Source organism: Miscanthus floridulus, chromosome 14 (genome assembly GCF_019320115.1).
Source record: "Miscanthus floridulus cultivar M001 chromosome 14, ASM1932011v1, whole genome shotgun sequence".
Taxonomy (NCBI): domain Eukaryota; kingdom Viridiplantae; phylum Streptophyta; class Magnoliopsida; order Poales; family Poaceae; genus Miscanthus; species Miscanthus floridulus.
Window position 1 is genome coordinate 36,795,893 of NC_089593.1, and position 19,212 is coordinate 36,815,104.

The 19,212-nt window shown below is 43.2% G+C and overlaps 1 protein-coding gene across 2 annotated transcripts; it reads right to left on the minus strand.

Moving 5' to 3' along the window:
• Window positions 1–4,010: 4,010 nt before the first annotated feature.
• Window positions 4,011–11,950, minus strand: LOC136504684 (outer envelope pore protein 37, chloroplastic-like). 2 transcript variants are annotated; one of them, XM_066499654.1, is made up of 7 exons: window positions 11,534–11,950; window positions 9,814–9,960; window positions 7,668–7,757; window positions 5,433–5,603; window positions 5,251–5,345; window positions 4,476–4,596; window positions 4,011–4,251 (listed from the first exon to the last, which is right to left on the minus strand). In XM_066499654.1, exons 1-7 carry the CDS (start codon window positions 11,933–11,935, stop codon window positions 4,120–4,122), a joined length of 1,158 nt encoding a protein of 385 aa, XP_066355751.1. In that variant the 5' UTR covers window positions 11,936–11,950; the 3' UTR covers window positions 4,011–4,119. The 2 variants fall into 2 exon arrangements, with proteins under 2 accessions (XP_066355751.1, XP_066355752.1); XM_066499655.1 differs by lacking the exon at window positions 9,814–9,960.
• Between the last annotated feature and the right edge of the window lie 7,262 nt (window positions 11,951–19,212).

Consider the following 19,212-nt stretch of genomic DNA (forward strand, 5'->3'; position numbering starts at 1 on the left):
GACACCTGAGTGATCACCTGACACATAGCAAATGTAAGAATCTTAGTAATAAACATCTCCCCGACGCTGCCCCAACCTCCCGCCACCGCCATCTCAGACATAGATAAATTAGATGGCCAGTAATTGGTGCTTGGATGAAGGATAGCATCAGTTCTGTACCTAAGGCATTTATAGGTGAAATTGGAGTTCTAAAGAAGAGAATGGATGACATAATGACCACCATACGTTTAAGAGAATTAGCAAACGAATGGGTCATAGGATACTCTAGCCAATAAACTGTATGAAACTTGCCAAGAAACAAATAAAGACTTTGTTATAGGTGATTCAGAGTGCAGCAGAACTCATAGTAACAGTTAGATAAGAGATAATCAAAAAATCAATAGACGCTTATGCGGAAAACCTGATACTTTTTAGGCTCAAAAGGATAAACTGTAAATTATTCAACATTTTTTTTCATCGGATGACATAGGAGAACTAAAAAATTATTCAACATAACTGACAACTGAAGATAATATCATATTTAACTGGAAGAGCCTGATCGTAGAAGTAAAACAATGGACAAAAATGGACCACACAGATATATTATCGGCTAAACAATAGTAAGTAGTTTATTTGGATCTAAGTAGCCAACCGCGGTAGCAAGCAACAGACAATTTTAGCAACCGCCGAGAGACCACAAAAATGTTTTCTAGTGAAGACTAGCCTCACCTGCTGGTAAAAACTGCAACATGTGCCAGCAAGTACCACTCTTACACATAATTCTTTAATATTAACTCCCTGCAAACGTAGTAAATTTAGTATTCAGCAATTTCAAATCAGTGAAGAGTTAAAATATTGTAATATTTCTTGTTTTCCAAGCTGGCTACACTTACAGCACTCTGTAGATATGATGGGCTAAACTTGATGCCATCTACAGATAGGATCAGTGGAGCAGATAACAAGAATGCCATGACAGTCATTCATGGCAGTCACAACATATATGGGGTGCAGCTTGCACAACATATATCCAAGCATGTGGATCAAAGCCAAAGGCATGAGCTTTGCATACTGCATCAGCAAATAAATAATAATTCATCGCATCAATTATATGATTGAACCAGTTTTACAGAACAATACAAGCTTATAAGAATTTATTAAATATAACTAGATGACTCTTGGTACACAACATCTTGGAGAAGTAGTAATCTCTCTCCTTCTTTAGGCTATCAACAAGGAGCTTCATCTCAGTTATCTGCAAACCATGGAATTCACACAAGTCGTCAAAATTTTAGTGACCAGAGTCAATGATTATGAGGCTCACAACACATGCAACCATCTGACAAAGGGGTAGTATTTCTAGCAGATCACCAGATAGCCTTGACATTAGAAATTCAGGATAAATAAATGCATTTGGCAGCATACACAATGCTATGTCAATGTAACAAAGGGAAGACCAACAATTTTAACATTTCACTCTAGGAAAATTGCTAGTATTTCTGAGTTATCATTCCTTTTAACATGAGCTGAAATCTGCAAGCACTACAAACCAGCCCTTGAATTATCCATTTGTGCAAACAGAAGAGAACAGGTAGCAAAAACTTACCAATCCATGACCTGCTGGATCTTGTGCTCAAAAACCTCACGCTGACTGACCTCCTGCTGGGAGAGCGAGATTTCAGACAACCAGAACTATTAGACTTTTTTTTAAAAAAAAGAAAGAGCATAAACCAGTTTGACTGCAATAAATTACCATCTACATGATACCCAACCATAAGATCGAGTTCAGTTCAATTGATGTTCATGGACACTAACGGTTTTTTACATGACATAAAACTGGAAGCTTGACATGCAAGAAAACTCATTAATTGCCCAGTCAATTGCTATTATTGCCTAGTCAATTGCTATTATTGCCCAACACCCGGAAGCAGGAAGAAGGAAAATGACAAAACATATGCCCGTCTCATACTGAATCATAATAATTAGCAAAGATCATATCTATCCATGAATGCAAATATATATAACCTAAAATCCATAAAAACCACTAACCAATCAATCAATAAAAATTAGTTATAAAAGAGGGCAACAATATTCCCATTTATGATTGTCTATATCAAAGGTATGCATGGTAAAAAAATTAACGATCTATCATATAGACATCTTGAATTCTAGAATCCACATTATAGATTTTTTTCTTTGTCATTACCGTAGTTACTTCCTAGCAGGTTACTATTTAGTAGTCATGCACATGTATCACCTCCTATCTAAGAAATCAAAGAGGTTCTTTCAAAATTCATATTGTACCCTTGCTCCATCCAGAAGAAAAAAAAAGGCAAATAGCTCAACAAATATGCACCACAGGAAAAAAGAGAACATCAGTAGCAGACACAGCATTCATACCACAAGAATTTTATTCTAATACAATCCAATTCTAGATACAATGCTAATTCAAGACAATGATTTCCAAACTAAACTGACATCCATTCATATATCCATGAACTGACATCCATGATTTCCAAACAATAGAAACACCCTCCATCGATCCATTCATACATCCATGAACTGACATCCATTACGAAGGGAAAAGCAACTCACCACAGTAGGCATAACACAAGGATATACACTTGTAAATGGATCAGATCTGAACACAAATAACCAAATAGCTAGTTAGGGTTCGAGTGCTCAGATTCGCACCGTAGCAGGAAGGGAATAGGAAGGTGAGCTCACCCTGGTGATGCTCATCAACGACAAGGGTGAGGATGGGCGACAATGGCCAGGGGCGTCGCCGGCGCTCGACCAGCCAAGGTGGTAGGGCGTTGATGGCCCGGCGCAGCCGGCAGCAGGTGACCAAAGCCAGGGGGACCGCGCCACCAACCACGGAGCCGGCCAGGGGGGCACAAGGCCAACCACGGCCGCGGCTGCGACTCTGGCCACCGGGGGCTAGCCACGTCGCTGGGCGGTTGTGACCTCGCGGCGGGGGTTGAGGACGGTGCTCTCAGCACGACCTCGCCGTGGTTGGGGGCGGCGCTAGGCGGCTAGGAAGCAGTGGGGGCAGAGGGAGGAGGAGGCACCACGACGGGGGCAAGGGCGGCGGCAGCGGCGGCGTTCTAGACGGACGGAGCCTGTGCGAGGAGGAGAAGCATCGGGAGGCTGTTTTCTTTCTTTTTTATTGATAGGCCGTCGCCAGGAATCGAACCACGGCGGGCGCAGGCGGCACGCGAGGTGGCAGATGTGGTTTATTAAGGAGAGAGAATGTGTGAGAGTTAATCTGGTGCGCATGTTTTTAGTGTGAACTATTTCTACGTACGTTTTGTGAGTGGATATAGTTTAATTTATGATTGTAGAGGTGGTATTTGTTTGATGGATGTAGAATAATTTAAAGTGGTATATTATAGGAGTAGAGATAGAGATAGAGATTGAGATTATGGGAATAAATCCCGGCGAGAACACCAGCATCGAACACAAGCGTCCTGTTCGCTTGGCTTATAAGCCATACTTTTTCAGCCAACAAACAGTATTTTTCTCTCACAATAAATCAGCCAACAGTACTTTCAGCCATAACTTATCAACCAACCAAACAAGACAAAGGTCAACTGCTGTGGGTAGCGTGCTCAGCAGCAACACTTACCAACCCAGTTAAGGCACTATTTGTTTTTGCTTATAATCTAATTCTACGTGAAAAAAGCGAAAATCCCACCAAACACATTGATTATTTCTGATTTTTAGAATAAAAAATCCTCACGATGATTATAATCGAATTGATTATAAACGGTCCCAAACAGGACAAGTTCGTGCTAAAAGATTAGGAGTTAGTACAGGAAGTTGTTAGGGGATGATTTTCTCTTTTTGCTAAAAAAATAAGATAAGGAGTATGTTCAAAAACTCTTGGAGATGCTGACAAAGAAATAAATTGATGGCTAATCTGGGTTAGAATGTTGTTTTTCTTCTTGGAAAAAAGAGTATCCTCTTTCTCTCTCTCTCTCTCTCTCTCTCTCTCTCTCTCTCTCTCTCTCTCTCTCATTTGCATGTAACAATTTGGCAGAACATATAAAAATATATATCCATTTCCTATTGGCTCTCCATCTGTACACGCTTGCTTATGTGCGCATGACGTAACACTAACTGAGCCCATAGATACAGAAACTAAAAATCCCATCTTTTCTTCACATGGAACACTACAGCTGAATTCTGCATATTGTCCTGGGGGACTTTAAGCGTGAGCTGAACTTTGGCTTTGAATGGCACCTCCTTTGTACTGCCGCCAGCATCTCCAACCTACATGCCAGATTTTACATCAGTTGATTCCAGTGTTCTGGTGCAAAGAAATAAATACTTATTCAACAAATAACTGTGGAAACTCTCTTAGACTACCAAATGATAGAAAGAGCAGAAAAGGTGTTTGCTCGTCGCAAACAGTAAAGGAAAAGAAAAGAAAGGTGTTCACTTATATGTCCGCAGCTTACTTGTAATAAACATTAAAATGTGAGGGAACACCTTACCCAAAGCGATGCCCATCCAAGCCTGTTGTCTGACTCATAGCCAGCTTTCCACTTGAGATGCTTGTTAGCCTTGTGTTTGTAGATGGCGCTCCAGTAGTTTGTGTCAAAATTGTACCAATAGCTGGCAACAAAAAGCTCTGTAAATTCATTTAGATATATAACTCATAACATCATCTTTCACTGGTGTCCAGGCTCAAGTTGCACTGAGGCATTGGGTTCATCTACTTAACCACCTAAACTACTAAACCAGGTATTGACACCCCAAACTATGTAAAACCATTAAATAGCCCTCTAGATGGTTTTGTCAGCGGGGTGCATTAATTAGCTATTATGTGGCAGTAACTTGATGAATGGCATGTGGGCCATCCTCTGTGTTGCTAGGTCTCTACCTCAGCAAGGTTGTCATCAGTGATGGAGAGAAATAAAGAGGTGATGGAAGTAGAGAGATTACTAGAGTGATGTGCTGTTACAGATTGATCTGGCATGCCATAGGCAAGTTTGCCCATGTCAGAGTCCAGTAGTCCACATACAGTGCTGCGCCACGTAGGCAAAACCACCTCTAAAACTGTGACAGGCGGTTGTTTACACGTTTTTGGATAGTTTAGGGGGCATAATATCATCAACCTTGAATAGGCTGGGGGTGACATAGACTTATTCCTCATATGTGCTTCCAGCATTTATAGACCTCTACCCAACTTTAGAGATGTATGCGGCCATATAACTGTTTGAATTTCAAGACAATGTCCACCAAAATTCATGCCAATGTTGTAGTTACCTCAACTTGTCCAATGGCGTTAATTGGCGCTTGAATGCAAATGACAGAGAATTGGATGGTAACGAGATGCTGGGGACAAATGATATCTCATCATCCTATAGAAATACACTTAATGAAACATTGTTGAGTAGCAAATAGTATTATAAATAAATGAAACAAAAAATAGCTGAGACAAGTCTTACCTTGTAGCGGTATTTAATGTTCATCGCATTGTCATTATACACAGCTGTGCAAACTCCATTCAAAACACGTGACTTCACAAGGCCATTTACTGACAAAATTCTGTTACCCTCATCCAAAATCTTCTCTTTAATTGAGACTTCACCATTTGGGAAGAAGAATGTTGCTCTTGGCTACAGTAAAGAAATGTATAGTTTAATTTCCTTTAATGTGATCAACTCATGCATGTCAGCGGTTGCAATTCCAATGCAAATATCTTGGAATCCCTCTGTCTCTCTCTCTCTCTCTAAAGTAATTATCTAAGGCTCAAATCCCTCCATCATTGATAAAATTGCTGATCGCCTTCCAGGATGGAAGGCTGACCTTTTAACAAGGGCTGGTAGGCGGATCTTAGTCCAATTTGTGCTCACTTCCATGCTAGTCTATTGAGCGATGGCCGTAGAACTTCCTCCTTGGGCACTAAAAACTATTGATAAAATTAGAAGGAATTTCTTATGGAGAGGGCGCAAAGATGCTAAGAGTGGCCATTGCTTGTTAGCTTGGCCTAAAGTATGTCGTCCAGTTGAGATAATAGGACTAGGAATTTCCAACCTTCAAAATCTGAACTGGGCCCTAAGGATGAGATGGATTTGGCTGCAAAAGACTGAGGCTAACTGACATTGGTCTGCCTTCACAATTCAAGTTCATGGCTGTGTATGGGCCTTTTTTTCCATGGCAGTAGTGTCAGAAATTGGAAATGGCACCTCTGCTTTATTTTGGACTGATACATGGCTACATGGACAATGTATTGCTGATCTTGTACCCCGGCTGTTTTCACTTGTGCCGAAAAGGAGAGCTAATAAGAGGACTGTGCAAGAAGCCCTTACGAATTACTGTTGGGTATCTGACATCAAAGGTGCTTTAAGTGTTGAAGTGTTTGTTGAGTATCTTGGCCTCTAGGACGTGCTTGGTCAGGTCGTTTTACAACCAGTAGACGACTCTCATGTTTGGCGCCTTTCTACTAATCGCAAATACTCTGCCAAGTCAGCCTATGAAGGAATGTTCCTGGGTGCTATTCCTTTCGGACTATAGGAGATGATTTGGAAGTCATGGGCTCCAGGAAAATGTCGGTTTTTCATGTGGTTGGTGGCACATAACAGGTGCTGGACAGTTGATCATTTAGCACGGCGAGGTCTACCAACATGAATTCGCTGTCCACTCTGCGATCAACATGAGGAATTGATCAATCACTTGCTCTGTGCTTGCCCCTTCTCACGAGAATTTTGGTTTCTATTGCTGCAAAAGCTCAGCCTGCAGGCTCTAACCCCGCAAATTGACGATGTCTATTTCGACGATTGGTGGGAGAGGGCAGAATCCTTGATTGATAATCAAACCCGAAAAGGACTCAACTCTATATAATCCTGGGAGCTTGGACAATTTGGAAACATCGGAATCGTGTGTCTTTGATGGGGCATCTCCAAATTTAGCTGGAGCTTTATTGCTTGCTAAAGAGGAGCTGCTGGACTGGTTTTTGGCTGAGGCTATGGGCACCTGCAATGGGTGACTCATAAGCTAGCTCTAATCATTTTTTTCATATTTTAATAGAAGAGAGAGAAAAGCTAGCTCTTGATCAAGGGGTAGGCTCATACACACATTCCAAGAACATGTGAGTGTCATGTGGATCTAATCATACTATGAGCCATTGCTAAAAGCTAACACTATTGTAGAGGTTGGCTTAGAGCTAGTATCTGACTCTTACTGTTGCGGGTGCCCTAAAGGGGTTTCCCACCTCCTTGCCTTTGTGCCGGATGGGGAACAGTAACCACAGGCTAAGGCTTGGTCGGGTCGTGTTTGTCTGCTGTGCAACCTTTTGTAAAGTAGAGTGAAGTTTCTGCTGAACTGTGTTTTTGTTTTGTTTTTTGTGTTGGTGTGTTGTGTGCGTTTTGTAAGGGTTCTCGTCCCTTCTCTTCTTCTTAATGCAAAGAAACGCAGCTCTCCTGAGTTTTCGAGGAAAAAAATCAACTCGTGCATGTTTCCAATGAACTTAAGCTTAGCGAAAGTTATTGTGTACGTATGGTCACTAATAAAAAAATCGGCCCTGGAGGGAAGACCTCCACCAGGTTTTGCACTAAGACAAAACAACTCCAGCTACCAGGACATGCCATTGACTGCCAGAGACATGCTATTTCCCTACATAGTGGCGAGGAAAATTTGTTTTAACCCAGCCCTGAAAATCTGCTCAAAATTTGTATACTGACCAGTCCATTAGGAGGAACCAGAGATGACAATTCAATCTTGCATGGTGAATCCCTCAAATTCGCAGTAATTGCCACTTCTCCTTGTTGCTCCTGAGAAAACAGACACATTAACATATATTATGCAGTAATGTAAATGTATGTCACATACTGGCTAAGATGTGCAATTTCATATTTAAAAGAGAAAGCAATGAATACAATATAAGATTCAGATTCAGCACTATATTTACCACATATAATGGTAAATCTTTACTGTTATAACATTTAGTAGGCAGATCAAAATAAAAAAACAAATCTAGTCTAGAATGCATTATGTGATCATTGCATTATGATATTATCTGATAATTAGTCAATGTGTAAGCTCAGAAAACCAACCTTGAATGAGTAGCATCTAAGAAAAGAAGAGAATAGTTACTGTAACTGGAGATGGCTGCAATACTCTATTTTGGCCAGACAAAGTGGTTGGAAGGGCCCATTGCTGATCCTGGCCCACATTTATTTGCCCTCATTTATAAATGCAAAACCAATCAGCAGACAGGGTACAGGAAGTTTTGGTTGATCGCTGCTGGTTCAAGATAAATACAGGAAGCCCTTTCGGTAGCTGCTCTGTCCAAATATCTTGATATCTGGGATTTAGTAATCAGGTGGAGCTTCAACATGATACAAAGAATGAATATATGGGGCTGTTTGTTTGCCTCGACGTGGGGCTGGGCCAGGCTCCCAGGCTCCAAGAGGCCTTGTTTGTTTGCCTGGACGCCCACCAGAGCCCGGCCAGCACAGTGCTTAAAGCACCGTGGAGCCAAGCCACGGGGAAACAAAATCCAGTTTCGTTTCTCCCGGGCGCAGCTCGCTCCATCCTCCTCTCAGCCATAATCGCGTGGGCAGGGGTGGCTAAGGTGTTTGGCCCACCGCCCACAACACTTCCAGGCAAACAAACAGCATCTGTACAAAGCCAGGTCCAACAGATATGAGTCCACCAAACAAGAGAAGTTGCACTAGTCTGGACTGCCTGGGAATGCGCTTGCTCTACTAATCCGCACGGGCAAGCCCAGTCGAGGCAAACAAACACACCCTATGTGGAGATTTGCTGGAGATGGACGGCATTCAGCTAAGATGGCCTATCAAGCATTTTTTTGTAGGATCCATTAACCTGGAGCCATGGAAGTTGATTTGGAAATCATGGGCTCCTAAGAAATTTCAATTCTTCCTTTGGTTGGTGGCCCATAAAAGAAGTTGCAATTTGAACACAAATATATTGCAGAACGAGATAAATGAACAATACACCCGTCGAAAAAGTTAAAATGAACTTTGTAATACAAGTAAATCCTTGACCTTATTTTGTCAAGTTATTGTGCATTCCAGAGCATGTCAAAGAGATGTCCAAGAAGAGAAGGGGAAAAACAGTTTTTTTAACATAAGAAACCATTCTAACACTCTTTTCAAAAAGAATGAGGTGGTTTTCCAGTGGACTCAACCTTAGTACAAAAAATCTTCAACTGAGCGCGTGTTTAGTTCCTACCCCAAATTCCCAAAAAGTGCTACAGTACCCATCACATCGAATCTTGCGATACGTGCATGGAGCATTAAATGTAGACGAAAAAAAAAACTAATTGCACAGTTTGGTTGGAAATTACGAGACGAACGTTTTGAGCCTAATTAGTCCATGATTGAACACTAATTGCCAAATAAAAACGAAAAAGTGCTACAGTAGCCCAAATTCCCAAATTCACCCAACTAAACACGCGCTGAATATTGTAAAGATGTAAATACAAAGTGAGTTTCATGGACAACTTAATGCTCAGTAACAACAAAAATATCATCTCTTCACAACTGATAAGTACCCATGATTCAAAGTTTTCGTTTTGATAGAAGTTAACTCCACATTGCAACCAGTAGACCAGTACATAACTAATGTATGCTAAGGACAGGTGAAAAGGCCTTCTTTCGTTACAAAATATATGCTATATGATTTTATTTTAGATTTGATTAAAAAATCACATGAGGAACAAAAGCACATGGAAATAAGGTGAAGAGAAATACTCAATATATAGAATGAATGGATAAACTGAAATATAGAAAATACTCCTAAAAATTTCATCATAAGAAACATGACAGTGGTAATAAAAACATCTCAATGAACAGAACACACCTTTCTACTGTGGTACTTGAATTGAAAGCACCTATCCAATTGAATGCAAGAAACAATAGATTTGTCATATTCATAGTTGCAAGACATAGATAAACAGAGTGCTGAACAGCCAACATGAATATATGATTGCTCTCCAGTCTGGCAGTTCTGAAACACAAGCCAGTTTCAGAAAGTCACATGGTACTCTATATGGAGCCATATAAACAACAGGTGTCACTTCCAACTTCAGAACTCCTACCATGAAAATTTCATAACCATTTTGAGCAGAAAATAAACATAACACATGGGAAACAATTTGCATCAGACAAACCTAAAATGTCTCTATAATCAGAAATTTACAGTAAGGATAAAGTACAGGCGACCAAACTATGCTGCAACCGCATGGACTTACAATAGAGAATAGGCTTTCGATATTCCTTATCTGCTCTATGCACTTATGAACTTGGATTCAGCTTTGTTAGAAGAACAATGAAACAATAGTTTGCATCATGTTCACCGCTTATCTAGAGAATCATAAAATCCCCCCAACTGACATGATAGGTATATGGACCAGTCTTTTAAGTAACAAAACCACATGTTCCCAATAATCAAAGATCCTACTTACTCAAGGAATCAAGGTAACATATCAGCATTCAGTTCTTAAGCCTTTTGAACTACTCCTGACAGAACTACATGTATCCATGAATCAAAGATCCCACATAATTCAAGCTAGTATATGATTTTCAATTCTTTGCTTTTTTCGCTATATATGCCTGGATCAGCTATTTAATGAATATATCAGCTTTGCTTAGCATGGCATGAGTATTTGAAAAAACGCGATAGTTAAATCAGTATATTGAGCCTACATAACTACTTCCCACTACATTTCCAACATATAGCAGGGGCTCTCCAATCCCCATTTAACCTTTCATTGAGTAGGAAATTCTCACTGTGAGTCATACAAGCTTTACTATTTCAAAGTACATTTTCAACACTAAACACTGATATTCTCAAATAAACATATGGTCCAACAGCAACTTTGTTTACAGTGCCCACGATCCTACATGCTGTGGAATCATCAAGGAAACAGCTCTCAACATACAACTTGTGCAGCCATACCACGAGTAAGAGAGCACTGACACTGTGACACACCACAGAAGCAAAGCTCCTCAAACGATCTTCAACCTACATGCAGTAGAACTGACCCAACCTCATAGAAACATACTTTCAGAGGAGGGAATGTTGTCTCATGGGCTCATGGCTTTCAATAATCAATACCTACATCAACGCACAATGGCGTTTCTTACAAAGTAGAACCATTAATTAAAGAAAGAACTGAGAAGTGTTTTTATTCTTGCTTCCCAAAAAATCAAGAACGTCTAACCCACTAGCGTTTTCTAGCATTCCAAGAGCCCACTTTAACTTTTAAAATTCATGTTTCTACAAGTGCAACACTAAATATCAGCTAACCCCTGTATCCCGATTATGTCGTTCCTGACAAGGTGAGCTCTGGACGAAGTCCCTCTGTATATGGTCCTTTTTTCTGTCAAATTTCATTCCCAGCAACATTTGTGTTTCGTGTTCATATTTCATAAGTACACAATCCTATCAGTTCTCTTCGCTTCCAAATGTTGGGAAGCAAGTGCTAGTTGAACTAATTGAACCACGTATGGTATCATTCCCAATTCATCACGACACGATTCGATGAGAAAAAATGTGCGCAATCAATCAGATGCCGCACCTTGGTGTTGTGCGAGGCGCGCAGTCGCAGCGAGCCGGCGAGGTCGGTGGCGCCGCGCAGCACGGCGCCTCTGGTTGCGGGATCGACGACGACGGAGAAGTTCCGCGCCATGAGCCCAACCTCGGGCGGGCCCCAGGGGATCCCTCCTCCCCCAGCGCCATGGCTCACGCGGAGGCGGAGCTTGGCGACGCCGTCGAGGACGCGGCAGGAGAGGCGGTGGGAGAAGAGCCGCCGTTCGCTGTCGAACTCCGAGGTCACGCGGACGGGCGGAAGCCGGCGCAGGAGCGGGGGCTTCAGCTCCGGCTCCGGCTGGGGTGGGGCGGGGGAAGGGGTCGCTGGGGCTGGCGGGGCGGCGCCTTCTTGGTCCATGGTAGGGGGAGGGAGGAGGGCAGGCGCCGCCATGCGATGCGGCGAAATGGCTAAGAGATGAGAGGTGGCAAGAAGAGAAAGGAGTGAATAAGACACACGTGGTGTCCGTTGCAACAAGCTCAACCAGCTAAGGATATGCAGCGATCGTGGATTATAATTTAAAATAGTATTTTTTTCTCATAATAAATAATCCACGATCATTTACGATGAAATGAACAGGGGCTGATGATTGATAGAATAGAATGATATGGTGGAATAGAATTTTGAAGATCTCTCTGTTTTTTAAAAAAAAAATTACAATTCTCCAATACCGTACCCATCCATCCTATAAGCGCCGCATTTGATTTCCTCCACAAAATATTGCCTCGTTTTGTTTGGGAGTGTATGTTGCTGGACAGAATTTTTTTTGCTTCAGGTCCTCAACTTAATTAGCCTCAATCATCGTCAAGATAAGCTTCCTCGTTTCCTCTTGCTTTTTAAGACTTGTTACCATCTTATCAACACTATAGGGGTGTTTGGTTGATAGTCGAGGGTTGGGGTATTTGGAAGTCTGGTTAGGACCCGTAGGTAGACTCTAGTGCCAGCTTGATTTGTGGCCAAGACCCTAGGTACATGGTCCTCTTGATTCACATCGCTTGAATCGTGCCTCCCCCGGTGTATAAGAAGTATCAAGTATCTCTTCCCCTCCCCCCAGCGCCCCCAACGGGCGACTCGGAGGGCGACCTCGCCTAAGCCCTAGGCAGCCCCCTACCCGCCTCCACTCCGCCTGCCGTCGTCGGCCTCCGGTGTGCGGCGGCGGTGGCCCCGAAAGAGGGTGCCTGACCACAGCCCCTCTCTCCCCCCCCCTCTTCTCCAACCTTCCCCCACCCCTTACCGTTTCCATCTCCGGCGAGGAGGCGCGGCCAGCCGGGCAGTGGATCCAGGCAACCCATCAACGGATCCGGCGCCCCGATCCTCCCACCCCCTGCTCAGGAGCCCGTCGACGACCGACAGCTATCCACGCGACAGGCGCCCAGATCTAGGTAGTGGTCGGCGGCCTGCGCCCTTCTGGGGTGCCAGCGGCTGCCTGCGACCAGGGACATCAATGGCCTGGCTAGGCAGCGCGAGCGGTGCCTAGGCGCCCATGCTTGGCCTGCGGTGGCTGGTGGTCGCCTGACTCGGTCTCCCGCTGCGCCGGCCTCCGGACGTCGGGCGAGTCCTGGGCCGCACCCACGAGCCAGCTAGGGAGCCTTTTGGCAACATGTGTTGTGGCGGCCACTTGCTCGCGCCCCCCAAGTGAAAGCTCTAGTTTGGTTTTGGTGAATTAATGAAACCCTAAGTGCTAACCTAGTTTATCGAGTGATAATGACATAGGTAGCACACTTCAAGTAGAAGAAGCTAATGAAGATCATAGCATGACAATGATGATGGCATGGCGATGATCAAGGGCTTAAACTTGAAATGAAGAAAGAGAAAAACAAAAAGCTCAAGGCAAAGGTATAAACCATAGGAGCTATTTTGTTTTGGTGATCAAGACACTTAGAGAGTGTGATCACATTTAGGTTTGATAGTCGTACTATTAAGAGGGGTGAAACTCGTATCGGAATGCGGTTATCAAAGTGCCACTAGATGCTCTAACTCATTGCATATGCATTTAGGATCTAGTGGAGTGCTAACACCCTTGATAATATTTATGAAAATATGCTAACACATCGCAAGCTCGGCGGGATTCGGCGCTTTCGGGAAAATGAAATGCTTATTTTCTATTGCGCCGGATGCAAATTCTTGATGGTTGGCACATTGGAGCAAGGGTGGAGAAGATAGAAGTGAGAATAGAGCTGATGCCAGCGTCGGTCCAGTGACCGGACGCTGAATCCAGAAGCACCGGACGCTGACTGCCTGCGTTCGGTCGCGTTGACTGTCGGTACAGTGGCTAGGGTTTACCACCGGACGTGTCCGGTCGAGGAAAACTAGGTTTCGACCCTTACTATACTCGACCGAACGCTGAGGTTCCAGCGTCCGATCAGTTTTAACCGGACGCGTCCGGTCGAGGTCGGTACCTTACTGGAAACGACCGGACGCTGGGGGTTCAGCGTCCGGTCAGTTGAAGCTGCTGCGTCCGATCAGCGTCGAAATCTGACGAACAGCGTTTGAAGGCGATGACACGTGGCGTCCATCTGTCGACCAGACGCTGAGCCCTAGGGTTCGGTCAAGTGGACCAGAGCGTCCGGTTAGAGCGCAGAGTACCCAGTGAAGGGGTACAACGGCTCTATTTTGTGGGGGCTTCTATTTAAGCCCCATGGCCGGCTGTGGCTCACATCTTTGGCTATTTTCATTGACATAGCAACCTTGTGAGCTTAGCCAAAGGACTTCCACTCATCTACATCATTGATTCATCATCATAGTGAGATTGGGAGTGATCCAAGTGCATTGCTTGAGTGATTGCATCTAGAGGCACTTAGTGATCGTGTTTCGCTGCGGATTTCGCTTGTTACTCTTGGTGGTTGCCGCCACCTAGATGGCTTGGAGCAGCGAGGATCATCGAGCGGAGGTGGTGATTGTCTCCGGCTCCGATCGTGGTGATTGTGAGGGGTTTTTGACCTTTCCCCGGTGGAGCGCCAAAATGTACTCTAGTGGATTGCTCGTGGCTTGTGTGATCCTCATCTTGTGTTGGTTGTGCGGCACCCTATTGAGAGTTTGGCGTGTGAAGCCAATTAGCGCGTGAACCTCCAAGTGAGTGAATCGCCACAACGAGGACTAGCTTGCCGGCAAGCAAGTGAACCTCGGTAAAAATCATTGTGTCCATCATTGATTCCGAGGTGATTGGTCATCATTGTTATTCATCTTCGTGATTGATTGGTTCATTCATCTACACGGCGGTATAACCCTCTTGATCACTCTCTTTACTTTACCGCAAACTAGTTGACAAGCTCTTTAGTGTAGCTAGTTGTGAGAGCTTGCATGCTTGGTTGGTGTGGCTCTTTAGTTAGCCTTTGAGAGCACACTAACATAGGGTAGTGTCATTGCTCTTGTGTGAATTGACACTATCTAAACTAGAATTGTGGTAGGTGGCTTGCATTTTGAGTAGGCTAGCGCAACACTCGCTTCGCCTCATAATTGTCTAACCATTTGGTTAAGTGTTGTTGTAGAAAATTTTATTAGGCTATTCACCCCCCCCCTCTAGCCATTAGGACCTTTCACCAAGATATAGCGCATATGGCACCACCATGGGGCGTGGCCCTGTCCGGTGGCTAGATCCGGCTCTACGGGTGCAGTCGGCAAGGTTGTAGCTAGCCTAGCCGTGGCTGGTTCTAACGGCCAGGATGGTACTGTGGTTGCGGTCGACTCCTACCTCTGGCAAGTTCTGGCTCCTTGCATGCGGGGGCATGCATGGAGGTGGCAGCATGGTCCCCTTGCGCCTGTGGTCGAACAGTCTCTGGGTGAAAACCCTGCCCGGCTTCCCGTGTCGGGCCGGCGACGGTGGCAAGGCCTATGTCACCTACCCTCTTGAAGGCAGTCGCTGAAGTGTCTGTTCGTCGTGTGTGTCATTGGGGCCGGCTTTGGGACAAAAGTCCTTGTTGTGCGCTCTTCCCAACGTCGTTGGCGTCTGCAGATGACACTTCCCTTCTTGGAGGCTTCGTTGGGGCGCTTCTGTTGTCGTTTCGCTCCTCTCACCTGGAGATGCTCCTTGCTATACTGTACCTACATGTGCTTCAGCTTACTCTTTGCTTTAGTCTATCCAGCCTTGGTGTTTGATGTTGCCGTAGTCGTTTGGCTCTTCGTAGCAGATGCTTGGCTGCTTATGCTCCCTTGACAGGATGCTTTGCTGTCGCAGAACCGACCAATTTATAAGAGCATAAGTACAATGGTAGCTCGTAAGCGGTCACACTGACATACTTGAGCCCATATAAAGCCGGTAGTCTGTCGAGTACCACAACGGGTCTCGATAAATGATCCACAACAACCAAGATCATACATGATTCAACATACATGTCACATAATATATAAAGTTCATAGATATATTTCCATCATCAGAGTATGAAATAAAGTTATTACAAACCAAGTTTGATAGATAATAGCGGAAGCAAATTAAGTTTGAAAGTAGCATTTGCCAACATAGTTTAATACAGTGCCAACATAACGATCACAATCCACAAAAGCATGTAGAGGGATTAGTAAAGAAGTCTGCCCAAGGCTTACTCCTCATCCACAGCAGGGATAGAAGCAACTCTTGCAATAACATTGATATACTGTGCCATCTACAACAAAGGGAATAAAACCCTGAGTACGAGAAGGTACTCAGCTAGACTTACCCGTCATAAACCAGAAATAAATTGACTCCAAGGATTATGCAAGGCTGTATAAGTAGTTGTAGCTTGACAACATTTTGCATAAAAAGCGATTAACTTAGTTATACAATTATGATTCCGTTATCAAGTTAATTATAACTATCCATCTCTAAATTAGCAACTATCCTATGCCAAACATGTGGTATATCATTTTAAGAGCATACAATAATAACCATAGCAGATATTATAATTCCATGTTTATCTGAACCATCATATTCCATAATACAATTACTACGAGGTTGGAGCTAGCCAAGTTTCTCACTATCCGAGAGAGACGGCGATTCGAATCGATTTCAACCAGTTGGGAATTTATTCCTAACACAAACACGGATCTACCAGCCACGGTAGCCTTAGGTCACCTTTGGTACAACTCAAGTACACATTTCACGGGTTCGCCCAGCGCCGCACAATCAGGGACACCAAATGCCAGGACATTCAGGCCCAGCCTGTCCTTGGGCTCAGTCTGGCTCCCCGCACATCCTTACTACCATCCAGAGTGCACACTCTTATAGAGCGGGGCCCGGCCTGAGTTGAGCTACTCGGCTTCACGGTCGGAACGAGTTATTCGGCCAGCTAAGTGATAGGCATGCGTTTAATCTTGTCAAAAGGTCCAACAACGGTACGGTCCTTAATCGGCACAGGCGGAATCACATGAGTCAACCTACCATAGACTCCGCCCGGCCTCGATTTACATTATCCCATAGTTCTTTTCCATGATAGCAAATATAGTCAACCATGCTTCGGTATCCACCTATATCTCGCAGGTGACAGGAAATCACCCGACTTCTACCAGTCTAAGCATGGCTAAGCATATATTTGATCATGGACCTACATAGAGTTAAAGGTATATTTCTGGACAAGGAAATTATATACATCGAGTGGTTCCAATCAACTCTTATAACCTAATGCATCAATCATAAAGGACTCGAGTAATATTTTATAAAATACTGGGAGACTTAGAATGCTCCGAGGCTTGTCTTTCAGAAATGAAGTGAAGCGGTGGTCAGGACACTCCAGAAGCTCTTCTAGAGTCTACTCCTCGCCTTCATTGAACTCCAGCAACGTTATCTCCTCTATCGATCCTAGATACATGAATATGACATAAGAGATTGCGAATGCATATATGCTGACAAGTATAGTATGATGACACATGATGAATGCCTTTATGTGAGTATTCTTAATAGCATGGTGTTAAAGTAATAACAAGTGCATCACATTTTATTGAGTATGTGCATATCTCTTCTTGATTACTTAATCAAACACTTCAACAATTTATTTACTACACCACAAAACAGCAACTACTTGTTTTACCCATAACTGGAGTTCTACTTATCCAAATGCTGTGATCTTGGACTTTCTGGAAAGCTTATAAAATTATCTACAACTTTCTTTTAATACTCTTACTGTGATTCAAGAGTTATATAGGGCAAACAAATCGTTCAATAAAATCTATCCAGAAAGCAAACCTTTCGGACAGCAAACTTGCAACAGCTAGAACTCAAAAACCCTAAGTCCTATGACTGTGAAAATTTAACACCAGGTAGATTAGTAAGTTATCTACAACTTTGTTATTAACAAGTTTTACAGCAAAGACCATTATCCATATGAAATCATCCACACAATCACAACTATACATGCAGCCTTATATTTGAATGATAAAGTGATAATTAGTTATTTGCATACAATCAATGGCTTCTAAGCCATACCATTGACATCAACAGTTACTATGCATCATAAGAACCATAGAAAACACCATGGTTAATCATAATCTAATTATTTAAATGCCTTTATTAATTTAATTAAATAGTTAGGGTAAATAATAAACATACACCAAATGTGCACAATAAATTCTTAGAAAATTATATTAGACTCCTAATGCTCACAATATGCTACTGTGAAAATTTCATACTATTTGCACATGTATAACGTCCTATGCAAAAATGATAAGCTAGCAAGGGTTAATTTAATGAAAATAGAAAACCCTATAGAAAAGTGTCAAGCAATAGATTATATATTTTTTCTAGCTTCACATTAGTGCCATACTACTGTACAAAAATTTTCATAGCAATATATTACATATTTTTATCCCTACAAATTTCCTTAGAAAATGCTATTTATTAATAAATAAATAGAAAGACTATTTTTAAATCAAGTCTACAGCAAACTTATTATTTTTCCTAGCTAGAGCATGTCAATACAAAACCCACAAAATTAGAATCACAATTTTAGGAGTTTCCTAGCTCAAGATATCTAATTTACAAAATTGTAAACATACAAAAAGCCTTTATTTAAATGCATTTTAATCCTTAATAAAAACATCAGAAACTATATCTATCATATTTTTATAAAATACTACACTTCGTAAGGAACACTACAAAATTTGGTTCATAAGATTTGGATCTCTACAACTCTACTTATCATTTTTCAAAGTTTGCATCAAAACTAAAAACAAATGAACTATCTTTAATATCCACAGTCGCTGACAGCTGGGGCCCTCGGGTCAGTCGGACCTGCTTGTCATTGACAGCGAAACAGAGTAGTGGCACTGGATCGACGCGGATCGGCCACAGCTCGTTGTCGACGAGTCCTCTGGCAAAACCAAGTGCATCTACGTGATCTACAGAACAAACCGCGTCTAGTGACCTAGGTGGTGGCAGCGCAGATGTGGCGGAGCGGGCTCATCACCGGCCATGGCGGCGCGGCAGCGCTGCTCTGCGGTGCGCCAGCCATCACCGGCCACGGTGAAGCCAGGCGAGGAGCGCACGAGATCCGTGGTGACCCAGTGATGCTATTTCTACTTCATAAGCCCGACGAAAGGCTCCGGCGAGCTCCGGCCACGGCGCGGTGGCGAGAGCGCGGCGGCGTGGGTCGCTGTGTTCCACGCCGGCAAGACCACTAACGGTGGTAACATCATAACATGAGCTAACACCCATCCTAACCAAGCCCTAACGCAAACAACCAGAAGAAACGCGCGCGTGAGCC